General features: G+C 35.2%; 1 protein-coding gene across 3 annotated transcripts in view; it reads left to right on the top strand.

Annotated features, from left to right (window-relative positions):
* Positions 1-18,527, top strand: part of IL1RAP (interleukin 1 receptor accessory protein) — a 134,129-nt gene that overhangs the window by 85,255 nt on the left and 30,347 nt on the right. For all 3 annotated transcript variants that reach the window (XM_011381528.2, XM_023525770.1, XM_023525772.1), the window contains 4 exons: positions 6,173-6,338; positions 8,243-8,314; positions 13,615-13,741; positions 16,022-16,170. In XM_011381528.2, coding sequence (XP_011379830.1) covers positions 6,173-6,338; positions 8,243-8,314; positions 13,615-13,741; positions 16,022-16,170 — 514 coding nt within the window. The remainder of the gene's footprint in view (positions 1-6,172; positions 6,339-8,242; positions 8,315-13,614; positions 13,742-16,021; positions 16,171-18,527) is intronic.

Genomic DNA, 18,527 nt, shown 5'->3' with positions numbered 1-18,527 from the left:
TTCCAAAGGATCTACAATTTCATTGACGAATTTACAAATAAGAATTCCTATTCTTATCAAAAAGTAGAGTTCTAATTCAACTTTTCTCTTTGGAGTGCCAAAGAGAATTTATTGTTGGTTTTAAGAAGAGGGAGAAATTTACATGTGTGTATTCTTTGAGATTGACTATTACTTGAGAGCAAAGTTAGGCCATACCCATCTCTGTATTTCCCATGATTCCTATATTTCTGCTTTTTCTGGTTAGATGAATGTAGGTGCTATTAACCAAGGTATGAAGTAAGAGAGGAGGACCAGATTTGGGGAGCAAATCAAGGATTTAGAAAGTCATACTGAGTTAGAGGTGTCTGTAAGACATCCAGGTGGCAGTGACCAGTAGGCAGTGGCTACATGTGTATGGGTCTGGAGCTCAGAAGAAAAGTCAAAGTTGGAGACAGAACTGGATGCATCTATATGATAATTGGAGCCCTTAGGAAGACAAAATAAAGTGGGAAGAGAAAAGGGCTAAGGTCAAAATCTGGAGAGAATGTTCATGGGGTGAATTAAAGCAGAAAACCTGAAAATAAGACCAAGAAAAAAGTGGTCAAACCATTGCCATGGCAGATACCCAACAGTGTACAAATGACTAAAAGAAACTGGTTACCAGCCAGTCTTTCAGTTCTATGATTATAAAAGGCCACTGTTGATGTGTGGTATATGCTGCTTTTATTTCTCTGTCTTTGGATAATTGACTGCCACCTTTTATCTTAAGAGTTCCGCCATTTTGAGAACAAAATCAGTGTCCTTTGTAGCTGCATTCATCCATCACTGTATAGCAATGCTGACCTTTTCTACCTTCTGTGATCACTCCCTACATCCACCTAGGTATCTTGGCCCTCCTGGAAAAGTTCTTTTTTAATTGTTATCAGTTGAATTCCCTACCTCGATGTGGTAGAAATAGTCTCTTTTAGTAATACAAATATCTCTATAAGAGTTAATAGACATTAATCAGTTTCAGCAATTTGCTTCCTGTTTGCAAAAAGATGAAAACCGATAAATTAAAAGAAGAAAAAAGAAACTAACAATTCTTGCATCTTACTAGTAAAATACATTGTGCCAGGTACTTTATATGTTATATATCATATTCATCAGAATTTTTGTGTAGATATTATTATCCTTTTACGGATTAGGAAACAGAGACTCAGAGAGGTAAACAATAGAGCTAACATTTATTGAGCACGAGAATTCTTCCAAATGCTTTAATTATTTTACTTAATTCTCTAAAAATGAATTATCTCACTTTATTTATTGTTAAAAAGACCAAAGGATAGAGCAGTTGAGAGATTTGCCCAAGGTCACAGAGCTAGGAGCCAGGATTCAACCCTATGCAATCTATATCAAGTATATACTTTTACATTATAGCACACATGTCATTTACCCTAGTCAAAAGAATCTATCTGATAATGGGAGAATCTGAGATTTCAGGTCATTTCTGTTTGGTTTCAAGCCTAGACTCCCCAGAAATCAGAGAGAGAGGTCCATTCTTCGCTTCTGGAGCTTAGGACATTTTAAAGGGTGAGATGGTCTTTGAATACAGATTGGGTTGTAGGCTGAACTGTGGGACACAGGGAAACCTGTGGATAGAGGGCCCTGGGGAATGAGAGGGGGCTCAGAAAAACTGAGATTGGAGGGAATAGAAAATTAAAATATTGTATTTCAGAATTACAGAGGAAATAGAGCAGAACTGGATTTTCCTCCTTGGCATTTCTTTTCTTCTTTCGTCCTCTCTTTTGCATGCCAGGGTTTTCTTCATTTAGGGCCCAGAATTCGTAGTGTTTTAATTCAACAGTCTTGTGCGTTAAATTGATGTTCAGTAGATGTTTGTTGAATGAGCCAGGTTTTGTAACTAGCCTATAAAGCAAATCGTCGTTTGTAAGTGATTTACTGAATTTCAAATAGCCAACTTATAAAAGAACTTCTGGAACACAACATGTATATAAATTGGAGGTTGCCTGTTTAGTCACATAGAGAATATGTGACTAAATAGCATTAAAGATGCAGGTAAGTGAGATCTTGTTGTTATTTTTACTGTTATTATTACTATTTTACTATTATTACTATTAGAGTTATTCAGAGACCTGAATTTTAAATTATGGCAAACCATCCTAACTTTCATATTACTGGACTATTTCTCTTTCTCATTGTTGTAATTGGGTATTTGATTCCCCCTTTCTCCTGCCCCAAAGATACTTATAAAAACAGAGGAAAATTTCTCTTTTTTTTTCTGAGAATCAGAGCAACCACGTTATTGGGTATTTTGGACAATACATTTATAACGGCTGCCAAAATGCTCTACATTGCTATTAAGGAGAATGGATTTCATTCTGGAGATCAGTTTGCAAAAAGTTGGTTGTCCTTGTACTTAGTATAATCATTAAAATTGGTATATTACCTCTACCTCTGATTTGCAGTGTGAAATTAAGTAGAATTGGTCAGATACTGTTTATAAATCTCTTCAGAAAATAGGAAAATCTTTGCTTTTTCCGACAAAATGCCATCGGGAAAGTACATTTCTGAAAAAGTGCCAGATTTGGCCTTCTTTTTGGCATAGCATGTACTGTTGAAAAGTTAGTCCAAGGTCTATGTGATAGATTTTATTTTTAAAGTGCTTGTTTCAGTTCGATCTGACACCTTAGTTTGGTTGGTTCTTTATCTCTTTTCTTTCTCTCCAGTCACCCTGTATAGTGATTTTTAATCTTTGGTGTAAAGTCATTATATATCATATTTTCTTTCCAAACTGTACATTTTTAATTCCAGATATGCATATATGTATATACAGCATTTTACATGTAGTTTCAGGGCTTCTGAGGCTTCAAGATTCATCCTCTAAACTTAAACCCAGTTCAAATATCTGTAAAGCCTTGAGGCTGAATTAGGCTGAATGAGTCACCCACTCTCTATTTTGATAGCACTTAATTTATATCTCATCTTTGTTACTATAATGATTGCATTTCTCTTTTCTGATAGTGGCTTCTCTTTTTCTTTCTCTTGAATATCAAGCACACAGCACAAAAGTGAGCAAACACACTTTGTATTTAGAAATTGATTAAATTTATTGAATGAGTTAGATCGGGCCAGAAAATTCCATGGGAACAAGGGTCATTTCTGCCTTTACTGGCTACTATATGCCCCACTTCTAATACAGTGTTTGTCACATAGGAGGGATTTTGTAAATATTTGTTGTTTAAATATTGAATGACTTTAGTTTTGTTCATTGAAGTAACTGGTGTATAGAACTTTTATGAGACTTTGTGAACAAGTATGATGTATTTTATACCTACTTAATCTTTGTTTCGCAATGTCAATAAATATCCCTAACTATGCTAACCTTAAAGCTCAATTAAACTCTTTGTATCCTTACTCCCACTTTCCCCACCCGTCCTGCAACACACCCATCTCACACCTTATATTTTATACAGTCTTCTTCTTATGATCATACTGCATGAACTTTCAACTCCATGTCTTGTGTCTTTGCTTCTCTCATTTATATTTTTGAAAATGCAACACACATGTATTGAGTATTTACCATGTGCCCAGTATTTGGCAAGTTGCTGGCCATGCAAATACAGTACTCATCGAGCCCCACTTGTCTCCTAGAGGAAGAGATAAACATGAAAAGAGATGATTATAATAAAGTTAAGTACTAACATGGAGGGCAAAATGCTGACAGTTCAGGCAAATTGTTCACTTTTCCCATGGCTAGAGTGTTGCTCTCCCGTGTCTTCCCTCCTAGTTAATAGCTGTTAATATTTTACTTGTCCTTTAAGATCCAGTTCACATCTTCCTTCTCTATGAAATTTTCCTAAATAGTTTATGTTTGAACTTCTTCCCATATTCCCCCATCCCTATATGCCCTTCATAGTGTTTGTTGCAATCTTCCACTAGACTGTGCATACCTATAGGTTAGGAACTATGCCCTGTCTAGTTTTTGTGCCATCACACAGGGTAATGTTGACTTCATAAAATGACTTAGGAAGTACTGCCTCTTCTTCAGTTTTTGGAAAATTTTGAGAACAAATCATCTTTGAAAGTTTGGTAGAATTCACTAGTATAGCCATCTGCTCCTGGATTTTAACTTTTTGGAAGGTTTTTGATGATTTTAGTACATTCTTAAGAAGTACTGTTTATAAATTCAGTACGAATAGCTAACTTGTCATCTTGAAAAGTATGCTTTTCCAGTTTACCACCAATTGCTGGAATCAACCTTAGATGGGTGATAGAACCACATCACACTATTAACACTAGAGCTGGCCCCAGGTGCGGCATATGTGCAAGACCACAGTTTATAGAGTAAAATGACAGTGTCAGGTGGGATTAAAAGCAAGGACCTCAAAACAGGTAAATCTAGATTCAAAATCCAACTGACACTGCCTGGCTCTTTGACATTGACAATTAACCTTTCTGACCCTTTGTATTCTCTTCTATAAAATGGGCATAAGAGCATTCCACACTTGCTAAATTTGGAATAAGGATCAAATGGGCTAATGTAGTATATGTAAATGTATGTCTCAGTAGAATTTTTTCAGCCTCAACTAACTGCTGAGGAGAAGTATTTATTCTTGGGTAAGAAGTTAGTAAAAGACCTTTATTCAGTTGTATGGAAAATGTAGTTTTTGCTCTGCACTGTGTTATCTGGAATATCTCTTTATCTGTCTGTCTCGCTTGTAAAACTAGGGCATATTTAGCCTGATCTGTCTACTTAACAGGGATTTAAGAACAGCTAAGCTAACAAAAGAGAGAAGACAATAGCTTTGTACTGTTTAAATGAAAGGTGTCACAGAAATCAAATAGAGTTCTATAGATAGTCTAAATCAATTTAAGTCAAATCTGACGTAAGTTCATTGTAAGAGTACAGACCTTTGTGGCCTTATACTTTGTAATAACCTAAGAGTGTTGAAATCTTTTGCTCATGTGGCAAATGTTTAGAAGCACTTTTATCAAAAATAAATTGCATTCGGAAAATAACAGCATATATCAGCTTCTTTGTGATGATCATCTCCATGAATCAAATGTTTAGTACTATTCTTAAAAGATGTATTTCCTGTTACAAAGAATTACAAAATGTGTCACTTAGTGTAACTGTCATATTTCAAAACACATGCTCCAGGAATTGAAGTAAGAAAACCTTAAGTATACAAGAATAAAAATTAAATATGTGGAAACAGGAAATTGAAAGTACAAGCCAGTAATAGACTCCCAGAATTTTAAAGATCTAAAGGAGCTTAGAGATACCTATTTTTTTTGTCATAGATGAATTATTGATTTTAAAAAGAAAAACAAATTTTCTCTAAAAGTAGATGTTCAACATGGTTTGGTCACAGATGATTACATCAATTTTTTTCTCTAAAATAATAATAATAATAATAATAATAATAATAATAATAATAATATAACCAGTTAGTGAGGCTGAGAGATTCAAATGGGATTCTTGTTATAGTGAATAAAATATTTCAATCTCAAAATTTTAAAAATCAGCTGAGTTTTATGAAATTGTCAATTGGAACAAAAATAAACTCAACTCTTGGTAAGACTCATAAAATATATTTCATTTTTAGATTCTTGAGTCTGTGCTATCCAGTTGCAACAAACAAGATAAGTAGAAGAAAAATACCAAAAAGTTGGGAAATAACTGATTCAACAGAGTGCTCAAGAATGCCAATGTTAGACATCTAAAGTGGGGCCTAATTTGTCAAGCAGAGTGACTGGATTCCTGAATTAATATAAACAATGCAGAAATGTAAAAATGAAGAAATTTAAATGAAGAAATTTAAAATTTTTTTTAAATAACAGAGCAAACAGTTGTTCAGGTTGCCTTAGTTGTTTTCCAGAATTTTAACCGTGCTTCACTATTAACATGAGATTTTCAGAATTTGAATACTGGATCTTAAGACAGGAAACTGATGCTTTTGAATTTATATCTCACTTCAGAATTTTAATTTTCTTTTGTAGTAAAGATAATGAAACGTAATGCATTTACTCTTTGCAGAAACATTGTCAAATACTTGAGCAAAATAGTTTTGTAAAAGATGCGGCCAGCATAGATATTTGTATGTTCTGTGCAAAATTAGATGTGTGCATGTGCTTGAATATTTTCTATGCATGTATCTGAATAGTAAACATCTTTTATTTCTTCTAGGGCTGTCATAAAATACAGGACTTTAATAATGTGGTCCCTGAAGGCATGAACTTGAGTTTTCTCATAGCCTTGGTTTCAAATAATGGAGATTACACATGTGTTGTTACATATCCAGAAAATGGGCGTACATTCCATCTCACAAGGACTCTGACTGTAAAGGTGGTAGGTAAGCATGATTTGTATTAAGTGCACACAACAAAAAAAGCAGCAATCTCTTTTTAGCTCTTAATAGTTTATTACAAACAAGTATGTAAACTTTATAAAAAGAGAGGCTTATCTTTTTGTTTATTGTACTATCCCCAGAATCTTTAGCAATTCCATGTACATAGTAGGCATTCGATAACTATAGATCTACTGAATGAATATGTGAATCAGTGAAATAAAGGCAGTTTGGGCAATAAAAAGTGTGCCAGATAGATCTGTGTTCAAATTATACTACTGCTATTTATTGGCAAAATGATTTTGATCAAAGTCTCAGTCTCCTTATCTGTACTCTCAGACTTAAGACTACCTAATATGCAGGATAGCTGAGAATATTAGAATAAATATACATATTAACCTAATGTAGTTCCAGGCAAGCAGTAGAGACTCAATGAATAGTAGTTAATATTACTGTCACAAAAGCATTTTACTTGAATTAAGTAAACCATGTATTTCTACGTACTCAAACTATTATAGTTAATGCCGAAGGTATTTGCTGGCAGTGTTCAACCATTGCTTTGCATTGAGAGAAGAGGGAATGAGAAACTAGGGCAGTGGAAGGACGGGACCTACACAGAGTCGGCAGACTCCTGTCAAACCCAAAACCAAGGGAACCAGTGTCAGGGTAGGTGGTATTTAGAGGAAAGCCCTAAATACCACTGTGTTCACGGTATTTAAAATGAGAGCATACCAAGAGTGAAATTTTGTCAAACTCCATCATTTAATAGATGGAAACACTGAGATTCAACAAAAGCAGGTAACCTGTTCAGACACATTCCATGAGTCAGTGGAAGATTCTAAATCCCAGGTTTCTGACTTTTCGTTCAAAGCTTTTTCTACAAGTCAGACGCCAGATTCAGTATATATGTTTCTTTAAAAGGAGCTTTAACATAGTGAAAATACATTTCAAATCTAACACTTTTATAATCACTTTTCCACTTTTATTGCTCACTTTCTGAATAGTGCTGAGTTGGGGACTAATTCAGAAGAAAAATCAGACTAAATTTAGAACCTAACATGAATGGACTTTAAAAGTCAAATGAATAATCTAACCTTGTATTTATCTTGGAGTTTGTTTCTAATACATGTATATTTAAATGTAGTAGATGCTTTAATATGCATTACTTAATTTAATCCTTATAATGAACCTCTGGGATGAGTTTAATTCCACTCGCCTTTGAATTGAGGAAAATTAACTTTTCAAAGATTTAGTAAAAAAACAGTCATATGATTAATATGTGACCAAATTGGAATTAGAACACCCTGGTCATTAAATCTTTGAAGCCTGTATTCTTAAACATTACAATATAAACCTTCTTCAGGATATTTTTTCTTTAAATGTAGGAATACAGAATTTTATAAACAGCAGCAATTATATGAATGAACCTTCAACTGATAACTAGACATCAGGTAGACTTACATTGCTGGCCTCACAGTTGTGATTTTGAATTTTCCATTTACTTATTCGTTCAATACCTATTTAACCAGGTTGCATACTAGACACTCTGGGAATGTTGAAGAGAAATACATAGAAAAGAAACAATTGAGCAAGTGAAAGCAGTTTATTATGATGTGTAGTATGAAAAATCTATCTCATATAAGCTTTGGGAAGCAAAAACACTGGTAATATTTTTTTCCTGAAATATAGAGGATAATCAATATGTTATGTTTGTTTCTTTGCTTGTTTTAAATGACTGAAATGTTATAATTTACAACATATTGGACTGTGGGCCCTCTCAAGAAGAATTGACAAACTATTCCAGGAAGTTGGGCAAGGCTTCACAGAAGAGAAGATTTTTGAAATGGGTTATAAAAGATAAAGACTATGTGACTTAACATCATCTCCCTTTGTTCTTTACTTTCTCACAGGCTCTCCAAAAGATGCATTGCCTCCCCAGATCTATTCGCCCAATGATCTTGTGGTCTATGAGAAAGAACCAGGTAATTAGAGCTGTGCCTCTGAATTTCAGTTAAATCTCTTAATCACAGGGAATAAAATGTCACATAAGTTACCACAAGAGAAGAGAGGGCTATCGTAAAAACACACATGAATTGAAACTGATGTTGTCAGAAACTAAGGCATTCTGGGTATTGGATACCTCATAGATCTCATGGGGAGCTCAGGGATTATCTGCTTCCCTCTTAGCAGCTGCTCCCTTCTTCTTCTTCTAAGCAGGTTTCCTCTCTTGATTAGTGATTGATGCACACTTTAGCTTGCACAAGGTTTTGGGGTTCAAGGCTACAACATGAGCACAAGCAATCCTTTAAGCTTCTGTTCCACTGTAAGGGGGCAGGATTGGAGCTCAGAGTCAAGACTATGAATATAACAGGTTAACAACTCATAGAACTAGTACACCCTGATTCAGAACACTATCAAATGTTTGCTAGGCTGTCTGGGTCTCTTTTTAGTTTTTATAATTTTTCATTCTAGGCAAAAATCACTTATAACTGACCAAATAAGGTATAATTCATTAGTTTTCTGACTCAGAGCTTCCCACAGTTAAGGTGAAAACCGTAGATAATTTTAACATTTTCTTTATTGTATCTTTTATAATAAATTGACTGCAAACCCAATGAGAGGTATAAAAGAAAATTTGTTTAAAATGTACTAAAGGTAATAGAGGCAGTGATCAACATAAATGGAGAACAACAATCCCCCCCCCCCGCCAAAAAAAAATTAAGATAATGTTTTAAATAGTGATCTGCCTTGTAAGAACAGAAAGAATACACTCAGGCTTCTGCTAACCCCAAAATGACCAAATTTTCTCAAATTAGTAGTGGCTTTACATAATGTGCACCCTTTTTCCTGCTAACAGGGTAAATTCTTATTAATCATTTAGATATGTTTCATCTACCTATGATATGGTTATGAAAGCATGCTGAATTCATGTTCATTTTATCTTTCTACATATCGATATAGAAAACTAGAGGGGAAGGCATAAGAAGCATGAAGAGTGGATAGAATATGACCACTAAGATAAACCTGAGTTCGAATCAGGATGACAATATAATTTATCATCTCAACCTGGATACTTTTGGAGAGTGAAAGCAGTCAATATTAATAACTAACTAGAAAGCAAGCATAAAACAGAACTGTCCTGGGCAACCTGGAATAGGTCAATCTATGTCAAATCTTGGCCTTCTACTTATCAATAATTCGATTTAGAAATGGCATTTAATATCTTTAAGTTTCAATTTTTTACATCTGTAAAACATGAATAAAAAAAAAAAAAAAACCTCATGGGACTACCTAAAAATTACAGCTAAACTACAGAACAACCATCATTGAGAATCGCTTGAAGACTAGCTGAACTGATAACTAAGTTCTATAACTAAAGGAGGGGGTAGAGATGTGGAACCGGCTGGTCTTATACTCACTTGTGTCAGTTCAAAAATCAGCTATCTTGGCTTTAGAAACTCTCCACTGAGGAGAGAGGGGTCCCAGGCCCATATTATGCAATCCAGCCAGGTTTCCAATGCTGGGGGAGAGAAGTTCCCATAACTTCTGGCTGTGAAAACCAGCGCAGATTGTAGCTGAGTGAGACAGGGGGTTGCTGGAGTTACAAGTACTCCTCTTAAAGGGCCCACACATGGACTTACTCACCGACAGACTTGTTCTATTCTCTGAGTTCCAGTGCTGGGACAGCAGCTGGAATGGTGCCAGGGACATACAGGGAGGAACTGAATTGTCTGGCTTCAGGGCAACGAGTGGTGGGGCAGCTTTTTCCCAGACAGAAGTGCTGGTAGAAACCATTGTTCCTTTGTTTAGCCCTCCTACCACCCAGCCTTCACTCACAGGCAGGCACCATATCTGAGTCTCCATCAACCTAGTTAACACCATTTGCCTCACTCCGTTGACTCCTCGAGACCCCATCCCACCCAAATTGTGGGGCCACCCAAGCCTCTTCCAGTGTTTTTTTCATACAATTGGCTCATATTGCAGACTTTCCTGAAGTCTCTCAAAGGTTTACAAACTCCTAACAAGCAGCATCTGGCTTCAGCATGCTTTGTACCACTTGCTAAACAGCTCCATGCCTGGCGCTAGAAGCAGCCAGCCTCAATTCACATCTTAGACTCTTCCAGGCACTTTCAAGCCCAGCACAAATGGCAACCATCTGAAGATTACTTTGTAGCTCATACCATGTGGCCCTGGGCAGGGCACAGGTAATGGCTGAACTTGGCCTACACCAGAGCCCTTCCCAATAGGCCACAGAACCAACATATCCAGTGGCCAGCTTCAGACCACACTAAAGTAGCACCCCACTGCCTCTAGAAATGACACACCCAAAGGGCAGACTGAGCAGGCACTAGAGCCCCGCTAACGCATATCCTGCTCCATAGGGTCAGCTCCTACACAACAGCTCCTCCACTGCAGTCACAGCTAGTCCTCACAACCAATCAGTCTGTGGGTCAATCCCTCCCACTGACATGCAAACAGCGACCAAGGTTCAACTACTATAGGAGGGCACATATAACCTATCCAAGGAGCACACCTGGAGCACCTGGCTCAGGTGACCAGGGAGATTGCACCATTGGTCCCCACAAGACATCTACTACATAAGACCACTCTACCAAGACCAGGGGACATAGCATAGAAATAGAAGTAGACACAGGGAGGGAGCCAAATACATAAAAATACATAGATATATAGAATACATAGAAATACCTAATATGGAGAAATAGACACAGGGAGGGAGCCAAAATGAGGAGACAAAGAAACATGTCCCAAATGGAAGATCAGAACAAAACTCCAGAAAATGAACTAAACAAAATGGAGACAAGCAATCTACCAGATCACTGGTTGTAAAGATACTCAGTGATCTCAGTGAGAACTTCAACAAAGAGATAGGAAACATAAAAATAGAGAAAACATAAAAAGAAACAGTCCTAAATGAAGAATACAATAAGTGAAATGAAAAGTACATTAGAGGGAATCAACAGCAGATTAGATAAAGCAGAGGATCAAATCAGCAATTTAGAAAGCAAGATAGCAGAAAACACCAAATTAAAACGGCAACAAGAAAAAAGAATCCAAAAAAAATGAGGATAATTTAAGGGACTTCTGGGACAACATCAAACATACCAACATCATATGGGATACCAGATGGAGAAGCGAGAGAGTAAGGAATTGAAAACCTATATTTGAAGAAATATTGACAGAAAACTTCCCTAATCTGGTGGAGGAAATATAGAAGCCCAGGAAATAAGAGAGATCCAATCAAGATGAACCCAAAGAGGCCTACACCAAGGCCTCATAATTAAAATGCCAAATGTTAAAGACAAAGAGAATCTTAAAAGCAGCAGGAGAGAAGCAGTTAGTTACCTACAAGGGAACATGCATAGACTGTCAGCTGATTTCTCAACAGAAACTTTGCAGGCCAAAAAAGATTGGCATGAAATATTCAAAGTGATGAAAAGTAAAAACCTACAAACCAAGATTACTCTACCCAGCAAAGCTCTCTTTTAGACTCAAAAGACAAATAAAGAACTTCCCAGACAAGAAAAAGCTAAAGGAGTTTATCACCACCAAACCAGTATTACAAAAAATGTTAAAGGGACTTCTTTAAGAAGAAAAAAATAAAAAATATATAAATAATATAATGGCAATAGCTATATATCTACCAACAATTACTTTAAATGTAAGTGGATTAAATGTTTCAGTAAAAGGCATAGGGTAACTGAATGGATAAGAAAACAGAACCCTTACATATACTTCCTATAAGGAGACTCATTTCAGATGAAAAGGGGTGGAAAAATATATTTCATGAAAATGGAAACAAACAAAAAAGCTGGTGTAGCAATGCTTATACCCAACAAAATAGACTTTAAAACAAAGGTTATAACAAGGGACAAGGACCCAGTAATGCCACTTCTGTGTATTTACACAAAGAAACCCAAAACACTACTTCGAAGAGACCTGTTCATCCATATGTTTATTGCAACATTATTTACAGTAGCAAAGGTATGGAAACAACCTAAGTGCCCATAAATAGATGAATGGATAAAAAAGATGTACTTATATATAATGAAATATTACTCAGCCATAAGCAAAGAATAACATCTTGCCATCTGCAACAACATGATGGACCTATTATTTTACTCAGCTATTATGCTGAGTAAAATAAGTAAGACAGAAAAAGATGGAAAAGTGTGTGATTTTACTTATATGTGGAATCTATAAAATAAAATAAATGAACAAACAAAGCAGAAACAAACTCATAGATAGAGAACATTTTGATGGTTGCCAGATGGGAAGGTGATTGAGAGAATAGGTGAAGGGGTTAAAGGGATTAAGTGGTATAAATTGATAGTTACAAAATAGTCATGGGATATACAGTATAACAGGGAATATAGTCAATAATATTGTAATAACTATGGTGTTGATGGGTACTAGATTTATTGGGTTGATCAGTTTACAGGTTATATAAATGTCTAATCACTGCGTGGATACCTGAAGCTAATATAATTTTGTATACCAACTGTAATTGAAAAGAAAATATTTAAAGAAAGATTTAAAAAATACCCCATAGTATTTTGTGTAAATTAGAATACTAATAAGGATGAATATTTAGCACAGTAAATTATACAAAATTCTCACTGAGTGTGCTGCTGTTATTATTATTATTATACTAGCATTTTCTGCCTAGAGGTCCTCCAACCTCATATTCCATCTCAGAAGGATAAATTAGAATTTCTATTTACAAATTGTCTTTAAACTTATATATTGACTGCACACTGATAACAAGAGCATTTCAAGATGTGGCCTGCCTAGCCGGTCCTCTCAGCAATGACATTGTCCCGTCTTCTCTGGGCCAACAACCAAAGATCTGGAGAATCTTATTTCTTCATCATCCTTTGTGAGGGAAATAACAAAGAAGAGTAGTCTCTGGAGGTCTAGGACTAAAAAGGGTGTTGTTAGAGCCTTTTTGAACAAACACTGTCATTTTAGAACATATAGATGATAGATAGATAGATACATACATACATACATACATAGATGATAGCTAGCTAGGTACATAGTATTAAAAGATGATCGTACTAGTAATTTTATATGTCCTTCTTTTCTTGGTCTGTTCGTTTTGCAATGAAGTATGGTACATTACCTTATGGTAGCCCACTAGAAAATTTGTTTAAAGTAGGATTTAGGTATGTGTAACATTTATAGCTTCTGATTTGTCACATAGTCGAACCAATATAGCCATGTGAAAGTTACAAACTAATAGGTTAACTTGTTTTTTTAGGAGAGGAACTACTCATTCCCTGTCAAGTCTTTTTTACTTTCCTGAAGGACTCTCGCAATGAGATTTGGTGGACTATTGATGGAAAAAAGCCAGATGACACCACTATGGACATAACTATTAATGAAAGGTATCATTGGTGCAGGCAAGGGGTGACTAACACTTGTGCCTCAATCTAATGCCCTCTGGTAGATTGCAATCTATGAAAAATAAAAATTTTAATGTTTTCTTATTGTTAACAAAAATCTGCAAGATTTTCAAGTCATTAGTAGCTGCTTTCCAAAGCAATCTGAGGCCCAGATTCCATGTGATGATCACACATTTATTATGTCTACTTGAAAATAGATAGAATGCATATCCTACATGAATGAAAAGGCCACAGTATAGGGTTATGGAGAGATGAAATCTTGTCAGCATGTCCCTGTTCTTCTCTTTCTCAAATCTGGAGTCTGGGCCTATAAGTATTTGTGCCTCAGATAATTGTGTTAGTTTCTTGTCTTACACTAAGAATGTATTTTCTGTCTTCCTTCGTGTCTTTCTTAATTCACATAACATATATGTCACAGAATTGATAATAATTTTTTTAGTACTGACTAAATACATTCATGTTCTTTAAGTTTTATTTTTAAAGTGAATGGAGTGGGAATATACTTCACACTTAAAATAACAAGTTGGGTCACTTTATTTTTAAATAAATATGAATTTTTTGAAGGGGGTTGGGTTAGCAAGAAGGAAAATACAAGTCTTTCAAGACAAAAGATTCCTCTGTAAAGAGAGCAATTGGTTCACTATAACTATTAATAAAATTAGCAGCTGATCAACTACATGACAAAGTACTTCTAAGACCTTAAGCCCTATTCCTAATGTATAAAAAGACCTTAGGCTAATAAAACTTCTAGAATTCAAAAGGTATTTCTTTTCTAGTAGTAAACTCCGACTTTGTACACATATTATAAAATGTCTATTTTGTATCAGGTACTATGCCAGATACTTAGTCCTCAAGTGGATTTTATAGGAGAAACAATGATAGAACCGAAATTTCAATACTATAATGTGATATATGCAGTGGCTAGGGAGTATTACTTGTTGTGATAAAATTTAGTTGGGGATTCTGGTAAATTTTAGGGGATTAGTTCATGCTTCTCAGATAATACAGTACCTAAATAAAGATTTGAAGGATAAGTAGAAATAAATTAGGTAAAGAAATCAAAAGAATGGACCAGGTAAAAGAAACATTATGTGCAAAGGCCTGGAGGGTAGAGAAGCAGAACATATGTAAAGGTACACAAGAAACTTCCTGAAATTGGAGCAACTTTTGCAGAAGGAGATAATGAAAGATGTGGCTGGAGATAGAGAGGGAGAGTTATTGATCATTTTGGGAATTCCAAAGATTGTGCTTTCTATTCTCATGATAATAATGAATGATCATGAAAGTCATGGTGTTCCTCTTTGCGGCTATTGAAAGACGATTCACTATTCACAGATGAGCAGTATAGTTAAGCTTAGGCTAAACCCATCACAGCCCTTAACTAAGTTCTCATGATTGACAGCATACCTCATGAGAAAGAGAACCTGGATGTCAGTCTGCAATAGGAGGGATACTTTTTTTCCCTTTTGAGCAAAGTTATTCAAAGAGGTTTTTAATCTTGATCTTCGACTTAAAGCATTTGGTCTCTGACTTGCTGAGATTTAGATATATTTATTTTCACAAAGTTTACTTGCTCTGAAAAGTTTCTGGTTAATGTTAGGATTTAATTGTGAGGTTTCAGCATTTTGGCTGAAACAATCTGCCTTTGTTCAAAATCCAAGCTTGGGGAATCCCTGAAATGCCTCACCTATTACTATGAGATAATAATAATTGCACACATGAATATTTATTAAGCATTGTTCTAATAATTATGCATTAACATACTCAATCTTCAGAACTCTTGAGTAAATTAATATAGGTAATGCACTGTGCAGGCATTGCTACTTTCTTCCTTTTCAAAGGAACATCTCAAGACATAGAAAAATTAGTTACTGTGCCCAAAGAATATATATAGCCAGGCTTGGATGAAAATCCAAATGGATCTGGCCTCAGAAACTTCTTTCTAAACCAAAATAGTATCCTGCCTCACAAATTTAGGTAAAGGAGCCATTTTGCTTTGAAGAGAGAGCTGTATCTATAGTATGATGTCAACACTGGGATTTGATCTAGTTATTGGGAAGGTGTAATATATAGATGGTAAAGAACGGTATTAGAATCTAGAGGCTATTTTTCTTTTGTAACCATTGGATCACAAGGCAACAAAGCTTATCATTGTACCTGCCCTCACCTAGGGCCTCTCTGGTTGTCTACTTGTCTGATTCAAACACAACACATGGTCCTTGAGTCTCACTAATGCTCTAATTTTCTTTCCCCTGTTTCTAGTGTCAGTCAGACCAAAACAGAAGATGAAAAAAGAACTCAGGTTCTGAGTATCAAGAAAGTAACCGCTGAGGATCTCAAGCGCAACTATGTCTGTCATGCTAGAAATGCCAAAGGGGAGGTTAACCAGCCCGCCAAGGTGAAGCAGAAAGGTAACGGATGCACTCAGCGGACGAATCTGTGAACTCCAGTGTAACGCTGTGCTGACTAAGGAAAAAAGGAGAAATTGCAAACAAGCTCCAGCATTTAGCACAACATCTACCACATAGTAATAAATCAAAGTTGAATGAAAATCTTGAGGGAAAGTTTCTAGCTATATAAACATATTCAAAATAGTTTTTTAGTAACTTAGTGCCTAAATGTGGCTAAAAAAATCTATGAGTATGATAATGAGGCATAATTTCATACCTATACAGTCATTAAAAATGAAAAATAAATAACAAATTTAAAGCTACCAAAGATTTAATAAAATAGAGTCACATATTGTTGGTGAATTATAAGGATTCTTTTAGAAATCATTGCTGGAAGGTTAAAGAGTCATAAAAATAATCAAACCATGCAACTTAAAAGTTTTCAGAATCTTTTCTGAATAAATAACGGAAAGAGAATTATGTACCAATCAATATTTGTAGAAGCATTATCTAGGATAATGAAACATTATAAATAGCAACCATCTAATTGTATGCAAGTAGTTAAGTAAGACGAAATATTTGTTCTCAAAAATTATAATTTTTAAATGATCACTTTAAATACTATGTATCAATATTCAAGCAGGTTTATAATATACCACTAGGCACAATTGCTAAAACGAAAATTAAACTATGACTTAAAATGATATAAAATGATTTCTATGTTGATATTACTGTTTTTCTACAAGAAATAAAAATTATAAAGCTTTCTTGTGTAAGCTGTTGCTCTTAAAACAGACTGTATCTAAAATTCTCTTTGGTTTTCTCATTGAGCACAGAACCCCAATTAACCCCTTCAAGAATGCTTTTAAATGATCTAGAGAAAGATAATAATGATTTATCACACATGCAGTCAGGTCATTCAGAATTATCCTGGATCTCTGTTTCAGATAGTGCCTATATTATTTCAAAAGTAAAGAAAAAAGTTTATTCGTAACTGTTACATTTTGCAATGGGATTTAAACCTATTTTTTAAAAATTTTTTCAAGAATACAGTACATTGCTTAGACATGTATATAGTTTATGAAATGATCCTTCGATTATTCTGTCACCCCTCTGGCTCTACACATAGCCATTACATTGCGTCTACATTCCCTATGCCGTGCCCCCCATCCCCATGACCTATCGACTACTAATTTGTACTTCTTTAATCCTTCACCCTTTTCACCCAGCCTCCCAACCCCTGTCCCCTCTGGCCATCACCAGATTGTCTGCCCTTTTAAAGCTGATAAAATCACAAGCTTCACCTTAACATTTTTATTACAATTGAGAAGTAAAGACCAAAGGCCTAAAGTGTATATGCCTCTTAAGAGGTCTTAGTAGATTGGTTCTAGATCGTTGTCTCTGCTCCTCAGAAGCCAGTGTAAGGAGAAAAGACTCAACTACATGAGGCAAGGCAGTGTTTTCCAAAGTTAGTTCCTAAGAATACTACTAAGACTCTAGATTCAGATGGCCTATGTTCAAATCCTGGTTTCTGTGCATTCCAATTCTCTGACGTTGGAAGAGACACTTCACCTCTCCGAGCTTCAATGTATCTATATTTAAAGTAGGCAAAATAGTACCATTACTTCATAAGGTTTTTTAAAGTTCTCAGCACAGTTACTAGCATATATACATATATATTAAATGCACAATAAATGTTAGCTCTTCTTATTATTTCTGCATGATTTTCCTGGGTATTATTTGACAAAGGCTTGTATAGCCAAGTAAGTATCATTAAAGTCTAGGTTAAACAGAAACAAGTTACTTTAGTGTAGGTTCTTTAGAATCTTTAACATTAAAATTGGTATGAGTATCTTCAGGGGGTTGGAATACAGTAGGCAAGATGTTTTCAAATATATTTGACTACAGATTCCTTAAGTATGGAACATTTTGTGGGACTTGTCCTCAGAGGCATTGTTTTGGGAAACAATTATGTAGGCTGACATAAATTAATACCTTATTGTCAGATGGATAGGATCAATACAGTTAAAATAATGTTGAATCTAGGAGTGATGCAGAAGTCTGTCCACCAGAGCTAGTTGAGTAGCTCCGTTTTTATAAAAGGGCACTCTGAATGATCACGGATGTGAAGTGATAAGTGCATTCACTAGACCAGATTTTGTCTTCTTCATTGATTTTCACAATTATACGATATCCTTTGGTGCAGTTTTATTTTTAACGTATCTTATATAGTGTTCTTTAAACTTCTTGGTTTGGTCAGTTTATATTTTTAATTTAATTTGAAAATATGTAGCTATTATTTCTTCAAATATTTATGCCCATCCGTTTATTCATTTATTCTTTCCTTTTCTTCTAGTATTCCAATTAATTTAGGATAT

The sequence above is a fragment of the Pteropus vampyrus genome, unplaced genomic scaffold, assembly GCF_000151845.1.
Source record: "Pteropus vampyrus isolate Shadow unplaced genomic scaffold, Pvam_2.0 Scaffold14, whole genome shotgun sequence".
NCBI lineage: Eukaryota > Metazoa > Chordata > Mammalia > Chiroptera > Pteropodidae > Pteropus > Pteropus vampyrus.
The sequence above is the reverse complement of the archived record's forward strand: the minus strand, read 5'-3'. Positions and strand labels throughout refer to the sequence as shown.